Source organism: Aulonocara sp. 'chitande type north' Nkhata Bay, linkage group LG23 (genome assembly GCF_057382095.1).
Source record: "Aulonocara sp. 'chitande type north' Nkhata Bay isolate Kocher_YH1m ecotype deep benthic linkage group LG23, A_spYH_male_GT1.1, whole genome shotgun sequence".
NCBI classification, from domain to species: domain Eukaryota; kingdom Metazoa; phylum Chordata; class Actinopteri; order Cichliformes; family Cichlidae; genus Aulonocara; species Aulonocara sp. 'chitande type north' Nkhata Bay.
This window is the reverse complement of record NC_141365.1, coordinates 21,556,764-21,576,980: the sequence shown is the minus strand read 5'-3', so window position 1 is coordinate 21,576,980 and position 20,217 is coordinate 21,556,764. Positions and strand designations below refer to the sequence as shown.

General features: G+C 38.7%; 1 protein-coding gene across 5 annotated transcripts; it reads left to right on the top strand.

Moving 5' to 3' along the window:
- The first annotated feature begins 316 nt into the window (after positions 1-316).
- LOC147301682 (NLR family CARD domain-containing protein 3-like) lies at positions 317-19,782 on the top strand. Of its 5 annotated transcripts, none has more exons than XM_086284178.1 (11): positions 317-367; positions 1,695-1,832; positions 1,917-2,015; positions 4,386-4,508; positions 7,798-7,870; positions 8,914-9,127; positions 9,228-11,010; positions 11,138-11,311; positions 15,628-15,801; positions 16,100-16,146; positions 16,322-19,782. In XM_086284178.1, the coding sequence occupies exons 2-11, from the start codon at positions 1,744-1,746 to the stop codon at positions 16,891-16,893; spliced, it is 3,348 nt and encodes a 1,115-aa protein (XP_086140304.1). In that variant the 5' UTR covers positions 317-367; positions 1,695-1,743; the 3' UTR covers positions 16,894-19,782. The 5 variants fall into 5 exon arrangements, with proteins under 5 accessions (XP_086140304.1, XP_086140307.1, XP_086140306.1 ...); XM_086284181.1 differs by having other exon boundaries at positions 15,678-15,801; positions 16,322-16,503; XM_086284180.1 differs by having other exon boundaries at positions 15,678-15,801; positions 16,076-16,146; positions 16,322-16,503.
- The last annotated feature ends 435 nt before the right edge of the window (positions 19,783-20,217 follow it).

Here is a 20,217-nt window from a genome sequence, read left to right as displayed (position 1 = left end):
TCATAGTGAGCTGCCTGATCATTGGTGTTTTCTCTGTATTATTGTACATATAAATATAAAGCACCTCAAAGTGAAGAATAAAATAAAGTGAATAAATAAAATTCTATTGAATTGATCTGATTATGGGAAGAAGTGACGGCAGGTAGTGAATTAATAATGAACATTAATTATTAATAGGAATATTTCAAGGTTCCCTTACAGATATTATTTCATTATAAAATGCGTTTGTGGTCATAGCTGATTTGTCCTCATCAGAATAAAGTTTATTTTATTTGGCAGCAGTTGGCGCTAATGCGCCGGTTTCTAATAGCCAAAGAAGAAGACCACTGGTAGAGCAGCTGGATTTCTTCACCGTGTGCTCGGGACTGTAAGTTTTCCCTTATTTTAAACTGTATGCTCGCTGTCAGAGAAGTGTCTGCTTTCACTCTGCTACATATAGAATCAGCAGAAAGCCGCCGCTCGGCTCTTCCGGTGCCTTTGGTAACTTTAGTCGGGGCGGAGCATTTCCAGCTGGTTTCCGTTATATGAGGCAACACAGCCATTTTCCCCAAATAACTCTAACGACCGCTGTTTTTAAATACCACAACCTCAGTCACCCCAACCACTCACAACTTTAAAAGACAGCTTACTGTCGGTAAATAATAAAATCTATTTCTGTTTACTTTCTGTTTCCCGTCGGGATGTTAATCCTTACATGCTTTTCAGGTCAAGTTTGAGAGCAGGTTCATTGTGTGTCAAATTCCTGCGTGTCTTATGTTGGCCGTGTGAGAAGTTATGTTTACAACACTTTCACTTTAAGGAGGATGTTGTTAATGTTAATGTTAATTACAGAATTACAAAATCATGCGTGTTGTTATGATACTTGTAGTGATGGAGTGTTGCCAGCTGTGGGCGCAGCGGCATCCACGCTGGCCTTTGAGACGCTGCTCTCGACTGAATGCTGGTTATTACTTAGGTGGACCTCAGAAGCGCTCTATACAGGAGGGCAAAAGTAAAAGTTTGAGGTTTAATGATGTTTTTAATTACAGTAGGATGGCGTCAGCAGGTCATGACGTCATTGTGACGTGGTAGGGCGTCATATTGAAAAAAATTAGTGTTTTACAGCCCTTTCAATGGCCTTTCATATGCTATATTACTCAATATGGTTCAAAAAATCAAGGTAACCTTTGACCTCGAACTTTGACAAAGTGAACTTTGACCTAACAGTGAAGGTAAAGGTCAAATGGTCATTCCTTATTTTCACATACATTTTTCATTTAAATTATTATGCCTATCATGATTTCATGTCTTAGGTGAAACAGGGCATGATATTATGGGATAGTAGATGTTTTTTCCTTCTAAACAAAGTGTTGTACAGTCTCCCTTCTTTCTTCTTGTAATAATGTCAGACATGCTATTTATACATTCAAATCTATAAATAGATTTGTTGCAGACATGATGTGGGAAACCTGTAGGGTATCTGTTTTTGAAGTTTCCTCCTTATCAGTCAAAAACAGGTAATGCATGTTCACAGATTTTAGTTACTCACTGTTGGAGGGATTTATAACCCACTGACCCTAAAGGCTGGTCAGTTTAGAACAGCAGACCCTTCATTCAAACACAGAGGGTGTAGGGTCAGCTTAGAACTACCGGTAGATACTCGTGTCATTAAATGCATCCTGTATGTTCTGGGATGATTTGTGTTTCCTCTCCAGGTGAAGGTAGAAAGTGTGTTTTAGCTGATGTGGATGTGAATTCAGCAGCATGGATCAGTGTGAGGACAGAGAGGAGGGAGTCCCTCCATCTAAAACCACTCTGTGTGGGGAACATGAGAGCCAGACCACAGCTCAGAGGTGAGATGACCATCTCTAACTGTCCATGACTCTTCTCCATGTCACAGCTCAGCACTCACATCACTGCTCCATCATTATTCACAGGAACCAACCTGGAACTGAACCCAGCTGTGTGTCCTTAAAGAGTGATGCCTCAGTTGAACGCCACATTGAATTTAAACAACAACCCTCTGCTGCAGGGAGGTAAACATGAACATGGGCTTTTTTGGGTCTTATTTACATGACAGAGTTTAATAGTTTACCACAAGTTTAAAATGACAAATACAATTTAAAATATTTAAGAAAATTTTTTAAAACGATACAAACACAGTTATTGAAGAATTAAAGAGGTAAATCATCTAAAACAGCTACCCACAGAATCTGAATGGTTCCTGTTCCTGTTAAATTAACCAAGTGTTAACAAAGAATACAGTTTAGGAACTAAAACAGATCTTCTGAGCTGAGGACAGACTTCAGAGACCTGGAGTATGATTCTGTCACTGAAATGAGTTTGAGGTGGTCTATAGGACCAGGTAGCATAGAACTGATATACAGTGGCAGCTTCCTGATACAGAGATTGAACAAAGACAAGTAAAATGTGTCTATCATGTCTTTTAGATGTAAAGAAAGGCTTTTTTAAATCCAAAGTAGAGATGAGTACTGCTACCATCAGCGGTGCTAGCAGCAGCAGGTCATCGGCCTCACGTCTGTGTTTTTATCATTCTGCTCAGGTGGTTACAGTCGACATACAAACCTTCATTTTCTTTATATGCTTGTTAGCACAGACGGCCTCTACCTTATATTCCACCTGCTGAGTGGCTGATCGATATCTTAGGACGACACTTATTTGGCTTTGTTCATTACTGAAGTATGATGAATTAGTTTAAGTGACTTGAATTTCTTTTTCCACTCAGCGAGGTCAGCAGCTTTTATTCTTCCACTAAAACAAATGTGATGCCTTTCTAATTTGTTTCCAACCATTTCATTATACAGTAATTGTTAACTTACCCATATTACACAAACACTGTGAACTAGGGCTGCCACGATTCCTCGAGTAGTCACGATTACGTTGACGACTAATTTAATAGTCGACGCGTCTTTTGAAGCTTTGTAAGATGCTGAAAGACGCCGGAATAAGTAGGATTTAAGAGTGTAGTAACGGACTGAAACAAAAGATGGCAGCAATGCATTTACAAGGATGCCAGCTGCTGTTAAACGCCAAAGAAGAAGCAGTCTGTGTCCAAATTCAGAGGCCGCATTTGTAGGCCGATTATGTTACAGCGACGCGACAAAGGCTGTCCAAACTTGAAGACTTCTCCATATGCGGCAGGCAAATGCGTCCTTAATTTCCCCCAGATCTGAAGGATTGGTCGGGTGTATCATTCGTGACACAACCTATCCCAGAATTCATAGCGCGGCTCAGTCAATTCCAGTTTCCAACAATGGCGGCAGCTACTTAGGTTTAATGTTACTGTTATTACTCTTTCTGGGTTGCAAAATAAAGTTTTCAGATATTTTCAGGCGAGAATGTAGCTGTGTAAACTTCAAATATTTGCTCAATTTATCAAGACATCACACATTTGCAAAAGTGATCTGACGTTTTCATAGACGAGCTGGCCGGGGGGTCAAGGTTCAACTCCCGGCACATCGTTTTCAAACCGTCCGCGGTCTTTCGCTACTAAGGTTTAACATGATACAGTATAAGTCACTTAGATAACTTAAAAATGCTATTGCTTGGCTTTTTTCAGTGTTTTGTTTGTTCCTGAGTAAACCGGTTTAGCTGAGATTAAAGTTTTAGTTTTCACACAGTTGAATAAACGTCAAACAGAAAACCAATTAAACAGAAGTGTGAGATGGTAGAGAATTTACTCCAGTGTCCTGTAATATTTTAGATAGCAAGGAGCAGACGGCTGAGTTTATTAAACTCCACCAAGACAATCTGCAAATTTCATTAAAAGTTTAATAAACCATCATCTTATCTTTAGTTTTGGTTAGCACATACCTTAAACACTTTAAACACTAAGCTAATGATAGTTATATAAGAGCAGATGCATGCTGGTGCAATATCCTGTACATTTTATGTCCAATGGATCTAATTAGTCGACTAATCGCAAAAATAATCAGTGACTAGTCGACTATCAAAATAATCGTTTGTGGCAGCCCTTTTGTGAACCATGTAAACCAGCACAACATGATCTCAGATTCAAAGGTAACCATCAGAGGAGGAGCAAAGCCAGCAGGAATCATCAGCTGAGCGTTTTTTTGTCGTCATCAAACGAGTACAAACTACTGCAAACAAAGAAAGTTGTTAGTGTAGGAAGAATGCCTTTCTTGTTAGCTTCCTCCATACTATGTAAACTGTTAAAAACTCTGTATTTTGAACATGAACCTGAGCACAGCTACATCTCCTTGAAGACTGCTGCCTCAGTTGAACATCATATTGATGTTATTAGAAAGCAGGATGAGAGTGAGACTAGAGCTCAGATGTGAGTTGACCATGTCTAACTGTCACAAACTCTCTGACCTCCATGGCACTGCTGAGCCCTCAAATCAATGCACCGTCTTTATTTACAGAAATACAGTTAGGACTACAGCTGGATCTGACCCCAGTCCTGAACCTAGCAATGTGTCCTTGAAGAGCACTGCCTCGGCTGAACGGGTCATTGAATTTAAAGGACAGCCCTGTACTGCGGAGAGGTAAACATGAGCTTTGCTCCACATACAGTGCTCCGAAATGTCTTAACAAAGGAATACCGTAATTGTCGGGCTATAAGCCGCTACTTTTTGCACAAGCTTTGAACCCTGCGGCTTTTAGTCAGGTGCGGCTTTTCTATGGATTGTCCATGATTTTTGTCATATCGTAAGACGATTTGTTTTGTTTGTTCCGCTGTTGTACGGCACTACGTTGCCTGGCGGAAGGATCGGGGTTCAAGAGTGGTATGTTAGTCACATGTCCGTCCGCCAGGCAACGTAGTGCCGTACGAAGTAGCTCGAAAAACAAACTTCAAAGTAGCGCTACGCGTTCAGCGGGAGGCGTGGATGATGAGCGGCGATAAACTTGCGAAAAGCAAGTTATGCCCAACTCCACCGGTGGATTCTGACAGCGTGGAAAAGTGTGAAAACATCCACGATCACCAACGGATTTTGAAGGGCTGGACTGCTGCATGATGGAGAGGAGGACACCGCCACGGCCCTTCTGAGGGTGTTCGACTCTGACACTGACAACGAGGATTTCTTTGGTTTTGAAAGTGACAACGAAGGAGAGAAGCGGAGAGTGGATGACGAAGCCATCCTGAGCCTGTTTGTATCCGACACTGGAGGAGAGGACTTTGGTGGTTTTAGTGCGCAGGAAGAAGAGAAAGATGATGGTGAATGACTGACTTTTCTTCTTGTTAAAGCCGTGTCACTGCACCTGAGCCTAAAAGGTAGTCCGAATCTATTTTTCTGGTGTGCTATAGGTTACTGTTATGTACTACATGTGCAAATATGTACCCATAACTTGTTTTTCAAAATATTAATAAAAGGGATGTGTCTCCAAACAGCCATCTCTTTCCTGACAATTCCCTTTGTGCATATTCTCTTACATATGATAAGTCAACATTGAAACACCTGCGGCTTTTAGTCAGGTGCGGCTATTGTATGTACAAAACAGGATTTTCCCCTGATTTTAGCTTGTGCGGCTAATATTCAGGTGCGCTTTGTAGTCCGGGAAATACGGTATGTCAATTTTTCAACATGAGCTCAGCTTGATGTGTTTTTGTTTTTAGTGAAAGTCAAAGAAGAAAAAACTAAAACACGGCTGATGACGGAGTTTATGAGTCTAGTGTGTGTTTGAAATGAAAAACAGATTTACGAACATGTTGAAAAAAAGAAAAGCTCAGAAAAACCAAGTTAATAAAGAGTTAACTGCATTAAGGACGCTGTGTAAATGTACATAAAATTTGTATTTGATCATTTTTAAATCTCATAAATCCACATCTTATTTACAATTGAATACAGACAACATATAAAATCTTTAAATAAGCCAATGTACCATTTTAAGAAGAGCAGTAGCTCATTTTGAATTTGATGGCAGCAGCACAGCCCAGTGGAACAAGGTTGCCACTGTGTAGAACTCTCTCTTCTTTACACAACAGTCCATAAACATCTGGGACCAGTTGCTGGACCTTTGGGAGAGCAATGGTGTCTCATTCTTGTTTGATATAGTATTTTCGCTGCTCAACAGCTCCAGGTCTTCTTTGTCATATTTTTCATTTTATGATGCACCAAAGGTTTTAGTTGTTTGAAGATCTGGACTGCAGGTAGGCCAGCTCTACATTCAGGCTCCTCTAAAACCGTTTAGCACTGATGGTGCCTTTAAGATTTGCAAGCTGCGAGTTCCATAGGCACCAGTGCACGCCCACACATCAGAGGCTCCGGCTGTCAAACTGAACACTGATACCAAGCTGCATGTTTTTTCCCCCTCTTTAGTCTGGGGGATGAAAGATCCATGTCTTCCAAAAAGAATTTCAAATTTTCTTTTGTCTGATGACAGAACAGTTTTCCACTTTTCCTCAGTCCATTTTAAATAAGCTTTGGCCCGGAGAAAGCAGTGCTATTTCTGGATTATTTTCACTTCTTACTTATTTTTTTGCATGAAAAAGCTTTAACCTGCATTTGCGTATGCCATGGGGAAGTGTTCCTTAGCTCATCCAGTGATTTTCATGACAGAGTCATGCCTACACTGCAAAAACTCAAAATCTTACCAAGTATATTTGTCTAATTTCTAGTCAAAATAATCTCATTACACTTAAAATAAGAAAGTCAGCTAGAGAGTAACATTTAAGTTAGATATAGAAACTTGTTTTTAGACAGTGCATCTTGGACCTGGAGAATTTTCACTTGTTCCATTGGCAGTTTTTTCACTTAATACAAGATATTCTTGCTTGAAATAAGTGAAATAAATCTGCCAATGAAACAAGTGATGATCTTCCATTGGCACCCTACGATGATGCAGTAGATGATGAGATAGTCACAGACTTCACAAATTTACATTGAGGAACATTATTCTGAAATTGTTCAGTAATTTGTAGATGCATTTTGTTGCAGACCAGTAAACTCTGCCCATCTTTATTTCAGAGAAACTCTGCCTCCCCAAGATGATATTTATTTCATTAATTAACTAATTATTGTACAATGGTTCTGTTTTTTTTTTTTTTTTTTTTTAGCACCACTTACTTTTTGTCACAATCATAACTTAAAAAAAACATTTTTCCTAATCCTGGGTCTTTGATCCAGAGTTGTGAGGTTTTGTAATGAATTCTTGCTTATTATTTAAAGTTCTGTTTGTTATCTAGTTTTTTTAATTGTTACATTCAATTGTTATGTTTCTCCTTTATATCTTGAGGTTTCTGGCTGTTTATTTCCAGTAGTTGTTTTGGCAGGATACATAGATTCTTGTGCTATTTTTTAGCCTTGTGTTCGTCTGCGTTAAGTTTGAGTGTTTTCTCAGGTAATTCCTGCATATTTATTTGTATTATTAGCCTTCTCTGTCTTGTTTGTAGTTCAACATCTTTAGTGCTGCAGAAATGTGCTGGTTAGCAAAGCTGCCTTATATTCCACCTGTTGAGTAGCTGATTGACATCTTAGGATCAATACTTAGTTGGCTTTGTTTATTACTGAAGAATGATGGTTTAGTTTAAGTGATTCGAATGTATAACAAGTGTGATGCCACTTTTATGGATTTTTAACCATTTTATTATACAGTAGTTGTTAATTTACACATTTACACAGAAAATAGAAAATATATCAAATGTTTAAATGACAAAAATGTGTCATTTGAACAAGAACAGTTGCTCATTTTGAATTTGATAGCAGCAACACAATATATATATATATATATATATATATATATATATATATATATAACTTGTATGGGCAAAGTGTATAAAAATCACTTGCCAAGCATAAAACTGAATGAAGCCAATTCTTGAAATTTTCTTTACAGTGTCACCAGGTCAGATGTTCCCACTGGTCCGACTGTCCCGCAGGATAAAAAACACCTGGACTCCATATTTAAGGTCTGTACGTTTACAATTACTTGTTTTTTTCTGTTCATTTCATTGTAAGTTTTTCAATTTTTCACAAAGAATAAAATTCAAAAGAAAAGCTTAATAATTTGATTTAGCTCCTGATGGAACTTTATTCAGCCAGAAACTCCACATAAGGACTACAAACAGATTGAATTAGATTAAAACTAGGAGAAAGTTTATTTGCACTTTCAGTTAAGCTAATGTTAACTAACTTTAGCAGGGAGAAAGCAAGTTTTATCGATTGAAGACTGGGTGTGGGCTACCAGGAATTTGACTGACGTGGCTTTCTTCTGGCTGACGTTAGCTAATGCTCTTTTTGCTAGTATGGACACATTTCAAGGTGTCTAATGTAACAAAATGAGGTGGATAAAGTCAGCTGATCATTCCAATCCTATGTTGCTCATCTGGATGATAAAATATCTTGCCAATATTTTGTAAGTTAATAATAATAAGTAACCGTTGACTGATTTATGTAATGTTGTTAAATTATAAGTGGTTGTAAATGTTATTATATGCAAAACAATTAATGAATCGAAATCCTAGTTGTCTTATCTTCTAAATACTTTACCAGGTAATATTAGCCATGATAACCACACATCGATTATGTGGTTATTGTTCGTATAGTCTATTTACAACTTACTTAAATATTTAGTTATCCTTTTTTAGAGCTTTGGATTGTGAATATAACCAGAACTTCAGAGAATATCAAGGTTCTGTTCTTTTTCCAGCACACCAGTGCTGATTCGCCATGTCCCTTTTCACTGTAGGAGAAAAACAAGGTAGCCGGTAAGTCCGGTCAGGAGAATCACTTCACCGGAGAGGCATAAAACATATATTGTATCAGTAGATACTGTTATAATTGTGTAAAAAGCAATCATGGCTAATGCTTGCTTGCTTCAATATAAAGGGCAATAAAGAAAGAACTAGACCATTACATTAAAAGTATGTCCAACATATAGCTGATGCATGGCTGATGTTTCTCAATGATTTCAGTCTGAATGTGAATGTAGCATTCAAATAATGTTTTCCAGCTGTTGGAGGAGAACCTCAATGCTTTTGTGAAGAATGAACTGAAAAAGATCCAGAAGGTTCTGAGTCCAGATTACATAAAGAGTCAGGCAGAGGAGTTGTTGCAGGGTGACCATGAGATGGAGAGGAAGAGCAGCAGCGAGGCATTTCTTCGGATCACAGCGAACTTCCTGAGAATAATGAAGCAGGAGGTGCTGGCTCAACGTCTGGAGAATAGTAAGAGGATTTCTCTAAAGATATAATAAGTGGTAGACCATTTTATTATTATTACTATTATTATTTATATTACATAAATGTTGTTTGTGTATTCTTTTAGGATTCCCCATCATGTGTCAGAATAAACTTAAATCTAACCTGAAAAAGAAGTTCCAGTGTGTGTTTGAGGGAATTGCTAAAGCCGGAAACCCAACCCTTCTGAATCAGATCTACACAGAGCTCTACATCACAGAGGGAGGGACTGCAGAGGTCAACCAAGAACATGAGATTAGACAGATTGAAACAACATCCAGGAAATCAGACAGACCAGAAACAACAATTAGACAAAAAGACCTCTTCCAGACATCTGGAAGAGATAAGCCAATCAGAACAGTCCTGACAAAGGGAGTGGCTGGCATTGGAAAAACATTCTTAACGCAGAAGTACATACTAGATTGGGCTGCTGAAAAAGCCAACCAGGACATCCAATTCATGTTTCCATTCACTTTCAGAGAGCTGAATTTGTTGAAAGAGAAAAAGTTCAGCCTGGTGGAACTTGTTCATCACTTCTTTACTGAAACCAAAGAAGCAGGAATCTGCAGCTTTGAAGACTTCCAGGTTCTGTTTATCTTTGATGGTCTGGATGAGTGTCGACTTCCTCTAGACTTCCACTACACAGAGACCCTGACTGATGTTACAGAGCCCACTGCAGTGGGTTTGCTGCTCACAAACCTCATCAGAGGTAAGCTGGTTCCATCTGCTCGAATCTGGATAACCACACGACCTGCAGCAGCCAATCAGATCTATCCTGAGTGTATTGACATGGTGACAGAGGTTAGAGGGTTCACTGAACAACAGAAGGAGGAGTACTTCAAGAAGAGATTCAGAGAAGAACAGGCCAGCAGGATCATCTCCCATATCAAGACATCACGAAGCCTCCACATCATGTGCCACATCCCAGTCTTCTGCTGGATCACTGCTACAGTTGTGGAGGATGTGCTGAAAACCAAAAAGAGGAGAGAGTTGCCTAAGAACTTGACTGAGATGTACATCCACTTCCTGGTGGTTCAGGCCAAAGTGAAGAAGGTCAAGTATGATGGAGGATTTGAGACAGATCCACACTGGAGTCCAGAGAGCAGGAAGATGATTGAGTCTTTGGGAAAACTGGCTTTTGATCAGCTGCAGAGAGGAAACCTGATCTTCTATGAATCAGACCTGACAGAGTGTGGCATCGATATCAGAGCAGCCTCAGTGTACTCAGGAGTGTTCACACAGATCTTTAAAGAGGAGAGAGGACTGTACCAGGACAAGGTGTTCTGCTTTGTTCATCTGAGTGTTCAGGAGTTTCTGGCTGCTCTTCATGTCCATCTGACCTTTATTAAGTCTGCTATCAATCTGCTGGAAGATCAAATCTCCCAGAAGTGTGAAACAAGAGAATTTGCAGAGACACAATTCTATGTGAGTGCTGTGGACAAGACTTTAAAGAGTCCAAATGGACACCTGGACTTGTTACTCCGCTTCCTTCTTGGTCTCTCACTGAAGGAAAATCAGACTCTCCTACGAGGTCTTTTGACACAGATAGGATGTGGCTCACAGACCAAGCAGGAAAATATCCTGTACATCAAAGAGAAGATCAATCAGAATCTGTCTGCAGAGAAAAGCATCAACCTGTTCCACTGTCTGAATGAACTGAATGATCATTCTCTAGTGGAGAAGATCCAACAGGCCCTGAGTTCAGGAAGTCTCTCTACAGATAAACTGTCTCCTGCTCAGTGGTCAGCTCTGGCCTTCATCTTACTGTCATCAGAAGAAGATCTGAATGTGTTTGACCTGAAGAAATACTCTGCTTCAGAGGAGGCTCTTTTGAGGCTGCTGCCTGTGACCAAAGCCTCCTGCAAAGCTCTGTAAGTAAACAGTGGTGTTTCTTTACAATCCATTACTTAGTGGACAGTGGAGAGTATTTAATAACTTACTACACATTTTCTTATTTCCATTTTCTCTTATTTTATTTTATTTTTTTACATTTTGCAGACTGAATATCTGTAACCTGTCAGTGAGAAGCTGTGAAGATCTGTCCTCAGTTCTCAGCTCCCCGTCCTCTAATCTCAAAGAACTTGACCTGAGTAACAACAACCTGCAGGATTCAGGAGTGAAGCTGCTGGCTTCTGGACTGAAGAGTTCACATTGTATACTGGAAAGTCTCAGGTCAGTATTCACATATCTGTTACAACTCATAACATGTAGATGAATTTGTAAGACTGTATGATTTGCAAATTAATTGTTGCATATCCTTCTTTATTTTGGATATTTTATTAAGATTTTATATTATTTTCCTCTGCTTTTGCTTCTTGCTTGTGACTGTGAATTCACATTTAACCCTTTAAAGCCGGTTTTGCGTAACTATTTTTAAATACCTGTAGAACCGGAACCACGTAAGCTAGCGCAATAATATTTTTTTGCACATGAAACCAGAGGAGTTGTACTTACATCTTATGCCATCAGCTTGTCCTAGGTCACGGTTTCCTTCCACATATAGCTTTGCAAAAATTGCATAAAAAGCGCTTGCAGGAAGAAAAACATAATATTCCAGAAACACACTTTGCCAATGCGATCAGCTGTTCGTAACACTTCCTACATTGAAATAGACATCAGCGTGACCGATCGCATGTCCCCCATTACCTGCCCAAAACCGGAAGTGACGTCATTTTCGCGGAAAATGTAGTTTTTTACTTGTAGGCCTTAAAAGCCTATACTGTTTTTTTTTTTAAGTCATGTTTGACATGCTTAGAACTCAAATTGCACTGCTTTAAATAGTTTATTTTGATGCACATGCTGTTTTCTTTGCAAATTTGCATCATAGGATTGTTTTTAGTTTTTTCTGCAGTATATAAAAATTGTTGTATCTCAAAAATAAAACTATGAAGACACTCAAAATAAATTTCCTGTTGTTGTAAACTATTTTTTGCAACTTCTTTGTATATAAAGTTTTGAGGGATGAACCTCTTAAATTTCTCCAAGTAGAAATATATGTAAAAAAGACAAAAACGAATTTGAAATTATTTGTAGTTTATTGCACTTTTTTGCAATTTATGCAGTTACTATGGACTTAATGCAAACATATTATTAAAATTTGGGCTATAACAGTTGTATTGATGTATAGCAACAAAAATGGCACTACAGCATGTAAAAATATAAAGTAAGCTCTGGTGGACTTGGTTCTATGGTAGGTCTTAAAGGGTTAAAAAACCTTTTAGTAATACTCTTGTCAAACACTTCAACTTCAATACATTTAAATGTTTGAACTGTGATGATCAAATATTTTTAGACTTTTCCTTCTGAATGACACTTCGGTGACGTTCTTTTAGATATTCACTTTGTTCTCATAAAAATATAATAAGTTTGATGATTTTACTTTTCATCATCGGGTCAATATTTTGGCTTAATGAACCACAGCTCTAAGAAAACCTTTGTCTGGTGTTACTAAAGCCAACTGTGATTTGATAGCAGCCTTGAGCTAGTCTGTATTTTTATACTTTTTGTGGAAGGTGTTAATCATCATAGTCTGCACAACTGTCAACTATCAACACTGTTCTCCATGACTGTGGTTGGGTGTTACTGACCTAGACTGCTTATACAATGTTTGAATACTTTTTTACTGTAATATGACCATAGTTGAGATTTCTGATTATCATGTGCTATAAGCTACAATTATCAATGTTAAAACACAGGCTTGAAATATTTCACTTTCACTATAGAATACATACAAGTTTACCATACCACATTAAATTACAAAAAAGTATTTTCACAATATTCCAGTGTTCACATGCTGGATGGACTAGGGAACGATATCAAGTGAACTATGTTGATCTGTGAAATCAGAACCCCAGTACACGAAATCTGCCTCGGCTCTCTGTTTATAAAGTCTAGTCTCTGATCCTATGAGCATTATCCAGTTGAGAGTGCAGAGCTTAGATGGAGCCAACAGATGAGGGGATTTGCTCAGTTCTAACTGCATCTATTCTGGATGTCTATCCTTCTTATCTCTGAGGAACCCTTGTAGCTCAAGGAAGATTCCCCAGCAACACATATTAATGACAGCTCCCATCTAGATCAGTGCTCTAGGAATATGACTGGTTTTATTTTAGTGACTCGGTAAACTAAGCCACAGGGGTCTGTAACTTTTAAAAGCCTGGACTAACCTGTAAGAGCTACTAACTAATTTGGGATTAATACTCAGATTTTTAAACAATAATTAAATCACCTGAGTTATACTAAGTTAATTAACCTACTCTGAACGAATGCTGATTTCTTCTGATACTTGAGTTAAATTTATCATCAACTCATCCTCATATGAAAATCAGTTTTAACATAATTCTTTTTTAAATTCAAATACATAGGAATCATTTTTTCTTACTATTTCTCTTCAAAACTCTGTGCTTGTCAATTATACTATATAGATAACTATAGTAATAGTAAATATACTTACTAGAGTTTATTTTATTAGCTCATACATATGTTATAGTCAGAGATTTTTTTATATTCCCAGCTTCTCAATGTCACACACACACACACACACACACACACACACACACACACACACACACACACACACACACACACACACACACACAGCCTCCAAGTCCAACTCACACACACTCTCAGTGAGAAGCAATTAAGCAGTTAAGTATGATCAACTGTCAGCAAACTCACATATGAATTATGGTTCTGTGTTTAACAATCACAACATACTTAATACCTTTTTTTTCATTCAGAATCATATATAAAGATGAGCTGGAGACACATTTTTTCTTTTCACAAGGCAGAAGCTGGATCATGTCTACACACAAAATCCAGACATTGGAGCAGACATTATAAACTGTATTGCTCATTAATCATATTATTAGACTTCGGTTATATTTTTGATTAAGATGAAGACATAGTGTTTTCAGTGGGAGAAACATTTCATCACTCACCCAAGTGACTTCTTTAGTCTCAGCTGATTGAAGGTTTCCCCAACCTTATGAACAGTACATTTGCATAACGACTGAAACTAGCACCACGGATTAAGATAATTTATTCATAGCATTCTGTATCATTTTAAATATACAAGGCTGGATGTTGAGTCCTTTTATTTTATTTTTTTTTTAAAAAATCACTTTATTTAAATATCAAAATTCACAATTACAAATACACATAATACAAGCACCATGCACAAATTATTCACATCTTATTTTACATATTACAATAATAAAAGCTCCCACGGCAGGTCTTTTCCTAACCACCCTTGCTATCTCTTAATAATTTACAATAGATACATTAATACAAAAGTTAAATAATACAAAAGTTAAATTAATCAAACATATTAACATTAATTATATCTTCAAAAGGTCCCAAGGTAAAGGGCTATTCTTTTTTTGTTCTAAAGTCTTCCTCCTTCTCAGGTCTGTAAGGATATTTTTGCACACAGCAACGCTATCTATCATTTTTTGCTCAATGACCACCTTGGCTCTGGTTTTCCAAATGTGGGTGTTAATGACACACATAATAAGCCAAAAGAGGCGTCTTTTACTGTCATACATTTTTTCTTTAAACAGACCATATTTTATAGCTTGTATATTGTTGTCAATTTCAATACCCATTTTAGTCATCTGTTGTCTGATTTCTACTGTTCTATAACAGGATAACAGTAAATGTTCAAGGGTTTCATCCTCGACACACCGTGGCATTGGACATTCTTTGGTGGTAACATAACAGCTCCACTGCACCACCGCTCTAACAGGGAGGCGTCCAACAGATATCAACCACACAGTGTCTCTCATATTTTCAGAGATTAATTTGTCGTAGATATTTTTAACTACTAGCGGGCATTCTTCTACGCCCACGCCCTTATATTTTATCTGTCCTTCATTATTTTTACTGTTAATTATATTGTATACTTGTTTAGTGGATACTTGTGTCCAGTTAATATTAAGGTCTTTCCACTGTTCCGTAGTGTCGCCAAAGAGGAGTTTATAATACGGCATATTGGATCTAGCCCTACCTTTTAGTTTTCCCCATTGTACTTCGTTACCTCTAATCCATGGGGTTCTCCTATTAAGAGCGCTAAACACATTTTTAATAAAAGGAATCCTCAAAGTGATACGGAGATCTGGCGCACCCAATCCACCACACTCTTTGCCTTTATACATTAAAGTTCGTGAGTCCTTTTACCCTCTCTCACATGTAATTGGTGTAAGCGGGGGGACCTCGTCTCTTCAAATGCTTAATAAGAACCAACTCAATGACAGATTTGAATAGGTGGAATCAAATCTGAAAACACAGCACAAGAAATGGCTTTAAAGATGAACACACAAATGACAGATATAGACTGATATATATACTGATATTTAGAATACTATGACATGATAGCTGCTAGCTCCCTGTTTCAGTTATTGCTCTTCTTATTTTAATATGTCATATTATTTCACAGCACACAGCAATTCCCTGGGAGTTTCCTTCATATATGTTGTGTGTGTATGTAGTCTATCAGGCTGTCTGATCGCAAAAGAAGGCTCTGATTCTCTGGCCTCAGCTCTAACGTCCAACCCCTCCCATCTGAGAGAACTCGACCTGAGCTACAATCATCTGGGAGAGTCAGCAGTGAAGCTCTTGTCTTCTGGACTGGAGAATCCAGACTGGAGTCTGGACACTCTCAGGTATGGAGAGGACTGCTACACCCACAGACAATTTCTAATAGAGGGAGGAGTGATTGAAAATATTTCTCACTGTTGATCTGTTTATTGGACTATTGCGAAATTTTGACTGATCTGTTAATCACTGATGTTAGGAGCATTTTTCCTCTTACAAGAGGCAGTGAACATAAATTGGATATATTTGTGTGTAGCAGCTGCAGGAACATCTTTGTCATTGTTTAGTTTAGACAGATGTGTGTGTCTGTCCTTGTGTGTAAAAGAGCGATGTAATGTGCAGGATGTAACCCCCTCCTTCTCTCAGGGTGGAGCCTTCAGGAGACCAATGGTTGACACCAGGTCTGAGGAAGTGTAAGTGTGTTTTTAATGTGATTCATGAACACAAAGCAGCACACATTCAACCATATTCAAACTGTCACATCACTCATTCACATCTCTGATGTCAGGAGTCATCATCAAAGTGTCAATCAATGAACAGATGATGGATCAATAACTGCAACTGGATTGTGTTTGTTCTCTCCATCAGATTCCTGTCAACTCACAATCAACACAAACACAGTACACAAGAATCTTAAGCTGTCTGACAACAACAGGAAGGTGACATATGTTAAGGAGGAGCAGCCATATCCTGATCATCCAGACAGATTTGATGACTGGTGCCCCCAGGTGCTGTGTAGAGAAGGTCTGACTGGTCGCTGTTACTGGGAGGTCGAGAAAAATGGACAGGTTCACATATCAGTGAGTTATGAAAGAATCCCAAGAAAAGGGCACAGAGATGAAAGAAATGACATTGAATTTGGATTTAACGATCAGTCCTGGTGTCTCAGCTTCTCTAAACGAGGTTGCTTTGCTTGGCACAACAATAGAGAAATGTTCATCTGCTCTTCCTATTGTTGGTCTGGCAGAGTAGCAGTGTATCTGGACTGTCCTGCTGGCACTCTGTCCTTCTACAGAGTCTCCTCTGACACTCTGATCCACCTCCACACCTTCAACACCACATTCACTGAACCTCTTTATCCTGGGTTTGGGTTTGTGTTCAGAACAACATCAGGGTTTTCGATCTCTCTTGATTCTTCAGCTTCTCTGTGTTCAGTTTAGTGTAAATAGCGTCTTGTCTCATTATTTCTCTCTGTACCGTCCAAACTTTAATGTCACCATGTCTTTTGATGAATGAATAAGTTATAAGTGTAATCAAATAGCAAACATCATTTTATGGTCTTCAACTTGAACCCTCTCAGGCTCAAATTAAGTTTTTGTTGCTAATGCACAAAAGAATACCTGCAGTGGTACTTCTGAGTAAAAAAACCTCATAAAATATGTATGTGGGGTAATCAGGTTGTTAGCTTTTAACTGTTGCAAATCTGCAACGCCTGCCTTGAGAGGGTTAAAGAAACCTTTCTATACTGTCCCATACTGTCTGGGTAAAATTTGACCCTTTTTTTTTTTTTTTTTTTTACAATAGAGTTCATTACCCTCAGTACCATTCGTTTTAGCCTTTGAATTTTTTAATTTGCTTTTTGCTAAAGTAGTACCACAATTACAATATTTCAGAACTTAGTGTATGTTGCTACAGATGTTTGTACCCTGAGCATGTTCCAGGTCAGATTTGATTATGCATTGAATGAGCAGCAAATGTTAGCACTTCCAGACAAGCTGTTGAACAGAGATGAACTATTCCGAGAAATATTCATATATGAATATATTTTCAATATTTTTCAATATATGAATATTGAAATATTCAGAAAATGGTAAATGGCCTGCATTTGTATAGCGCTTTTCTAGTCCATAGGACCCCAAAGCGCTTTACACTACATTCAGTCATTCACCCATTCACACACTGGCGATGGCAAGCTACATTGTAGCCACAGCTGCCCTGGGGCGCACTGACAGAGGCGAGGCTGCCGGACACAGGCGCCACCGGGCCCTCTGACCACCACCACCAGTAGGCAAACACAGGGTTAGTATCTTGCCCAAGGACATTTGGCATGCAGCCAGGATGCAGCCTGGGATCGAACCACCGACCTTCTGATTAGTGGCTGACCTGCTCTGCCACCTGAGCTACAGCCACCCCAGAAGAGGAGCATAGCTAAATAAATATAAAAGGGTATATAAAAGGGTGGTTCTCTGGCCTCAGATAAATAAATATAAAGGGTATACAGGAGGCAGCACGGTGGCACGGTGGTTAGCACTGTTGCCGCACAGCAAGAAGGTCCTGAGTTCAATTCCACCATCAGGCCGGGATCTTTCTGTGTGGAGTTTGCATGTTCTCCCCGTGTTTGCGTGGGTTCCCTCCGGGTACTCCAGCTTCCTCCCACCGTCCAAAGACATGCAACTTATGGGGATAGGTTAATTGGATAATCCAAATTACCACTAGGTGTGAATGTGCGAGTGAATGTGAGAGCGAATGGTTGTCTGTCCCTGTGTGTTGGCCCTGCGACAGACTGGCGACCTGTCCAGGGTGTACCCCGCCTCTCGCCCTATGACAGCTGGGATAGGCTCCAGCGCCCCCCGCGACCCTGAAAAGGATAAGCAGAAGCGAATGGATGGATGGATGGGTATACAGGAGCTCCATTTGTAGCAGTATATCTGGACTGGCCCGCTGGCACTCTGTCCTTCTACAGAGTCTCCTCTGACACTCTGATCCACCTTCAACACCCCATTCACTGAACCTCTTTATCCTGGGTTTGGGTTTTTATTCAGGACTCCAACAAACTTCATTTGTCCTTTTGGTTCTTCAGCATCTCTGTGTTCAGTTTAGTATAATTAGTCCCTGAAGCTCAGTTCATCTCAGGTGATTCAGTTCATGTTGGTGGCAGGTAAGTTTGCAGCAGATGAGATAAACTGTGATATCAGAGAGCAGCCACTGTCAAGTACTCACTACCTTAAACTTCTACAAGTGGAAGTATTTAGTTTTCAGTTCTTCCATTTATTTAGGTGGCTGTGGATATGGAGGTACAGGGCCTCATGGTTGCTCAGGTGTCATAGATAAAGTACTGTATGAATGTGTGTCAGTTAATGAATTATAATCTAATAACTGAGAGGTTATCAAAGCAGGATACACCCTGGAAAACTTGCTAATCTATCACGACATCTGTTCAACTGTCAATCACCATACCAGCTGAATGGACTTTAGGTTAGTCTTACTGTCACATTTTTACCTAAATCCAGCCCACTGCAGACCAGATAGTTATTTTAGTTATAAAACACCTCAACATTTTTGTGTCTTATTCCTTCAGTTTTGTCTTGTAGTCTCTGGGATCTCATTAGAATAAGACATTCATTTGTTAGATCAGAACTGGGAGTCTCTGCAAAGTTTCCCTAGTTGATAAAATTACTCACCCACAGTCTTTAAACCCAGAAGATTTAACACTTTGATCTGAGCATGAACACCATGAGGTAGTCTGTTTTCTGCTGGCTGTGATTGTTGTAACTGTCCACAAGCTGTTTTTGTACAGTATTGGCGACTTGATGGACTAAACTTAAAACAATGCCACTTTCTTGTAGATACACTGAATCTATTTTAAGATAATTTCATTCAGAAAAAGTGTGTTTTTGAGTGTTTACAAAAGCACTGAAAACATGCCAGAAATAAACTCCATGCAATTATGAACATTGCAACTCAAGTAACTACCCTATATCTCAAAACCAATGTAATGCTGCTGAAGTTGCGTGGCTACATAGGCAATGACTATGAAGCGCAAAAAGAAAAGCTTCTGTGGACACATACCATGAGTCACACTGATGATTGTTGTGATTTTTCCAGTAACTGAATCATGGAATGATGTTCTTTTACTGTATTTTGCAATACCTCTAGACCCATGACGTCTCAACACAGTACACAGTGTTTTTAAATATGATGTGATTCATGCATGGTTACAGTTACTGAGGTATATCTAAAAATTAAATAGAGCACTGGTTTTGTAAGGAAGTAAAATAGTAGATATCTGCTGGTGGTTTTGAATGTGTTGAATAAAATGTATCGAAGAACTTGCTTGGCTAAATCTGCCTATTAAGTTTCAGGATGCGAATCAAGACTGGACCAAGACTCCTGTTGGTCACTGCTCATATTAGTCATTTGCATGACATTTAATACTAAATACTTTCTTATTATCTGTGATGAACGTTAGCACTGAATGCCAATGTGAATATCGTCCTTGTCAGTGCTGTATGCATGGAGTTGTAGTTCCTGAGAGTGACCACTGGATGGCAATAAAATAATAAAAATAAAATAAAGCGTTTCTGTAATGCGTAAATTTGAATAAAGATCCAGTAAAAACAAAATTTTGCATATAATCAGTGGACTCCGCACTTGTACCGGGTGTTTCTTAGTTCTCCCAGTCACCCGAGCTTCTCATCCAACATAAACAGAAATTAAATGATAAAAAAAACGTTCTGTTTATCCGATAGATATTTTACTAAATA

Coding starts and splice junctions, on each gene's coding strand:
- LOC147301682 (XM_086284178.1), top strand. CDS start 1,744: ATGGATCAGTGTGAGGACAGAGAGGAGGGAGTCCCTCCATCTAAAACC. Junction 4,509..7,797: donor CAGCCCTGTACTGCGGAGAG/GTAAACATGAGC, acceptor TTTTCTTTACAG/TGTCACCAGGTCAGATGTTC. Junction 7,871..8,913: donor ACCTGGACTCCATATTTAAG/GTCTGTACGTTT, acceptor AATGTTTTCCAG/CTGTTGGAGGAGAACCTCAA.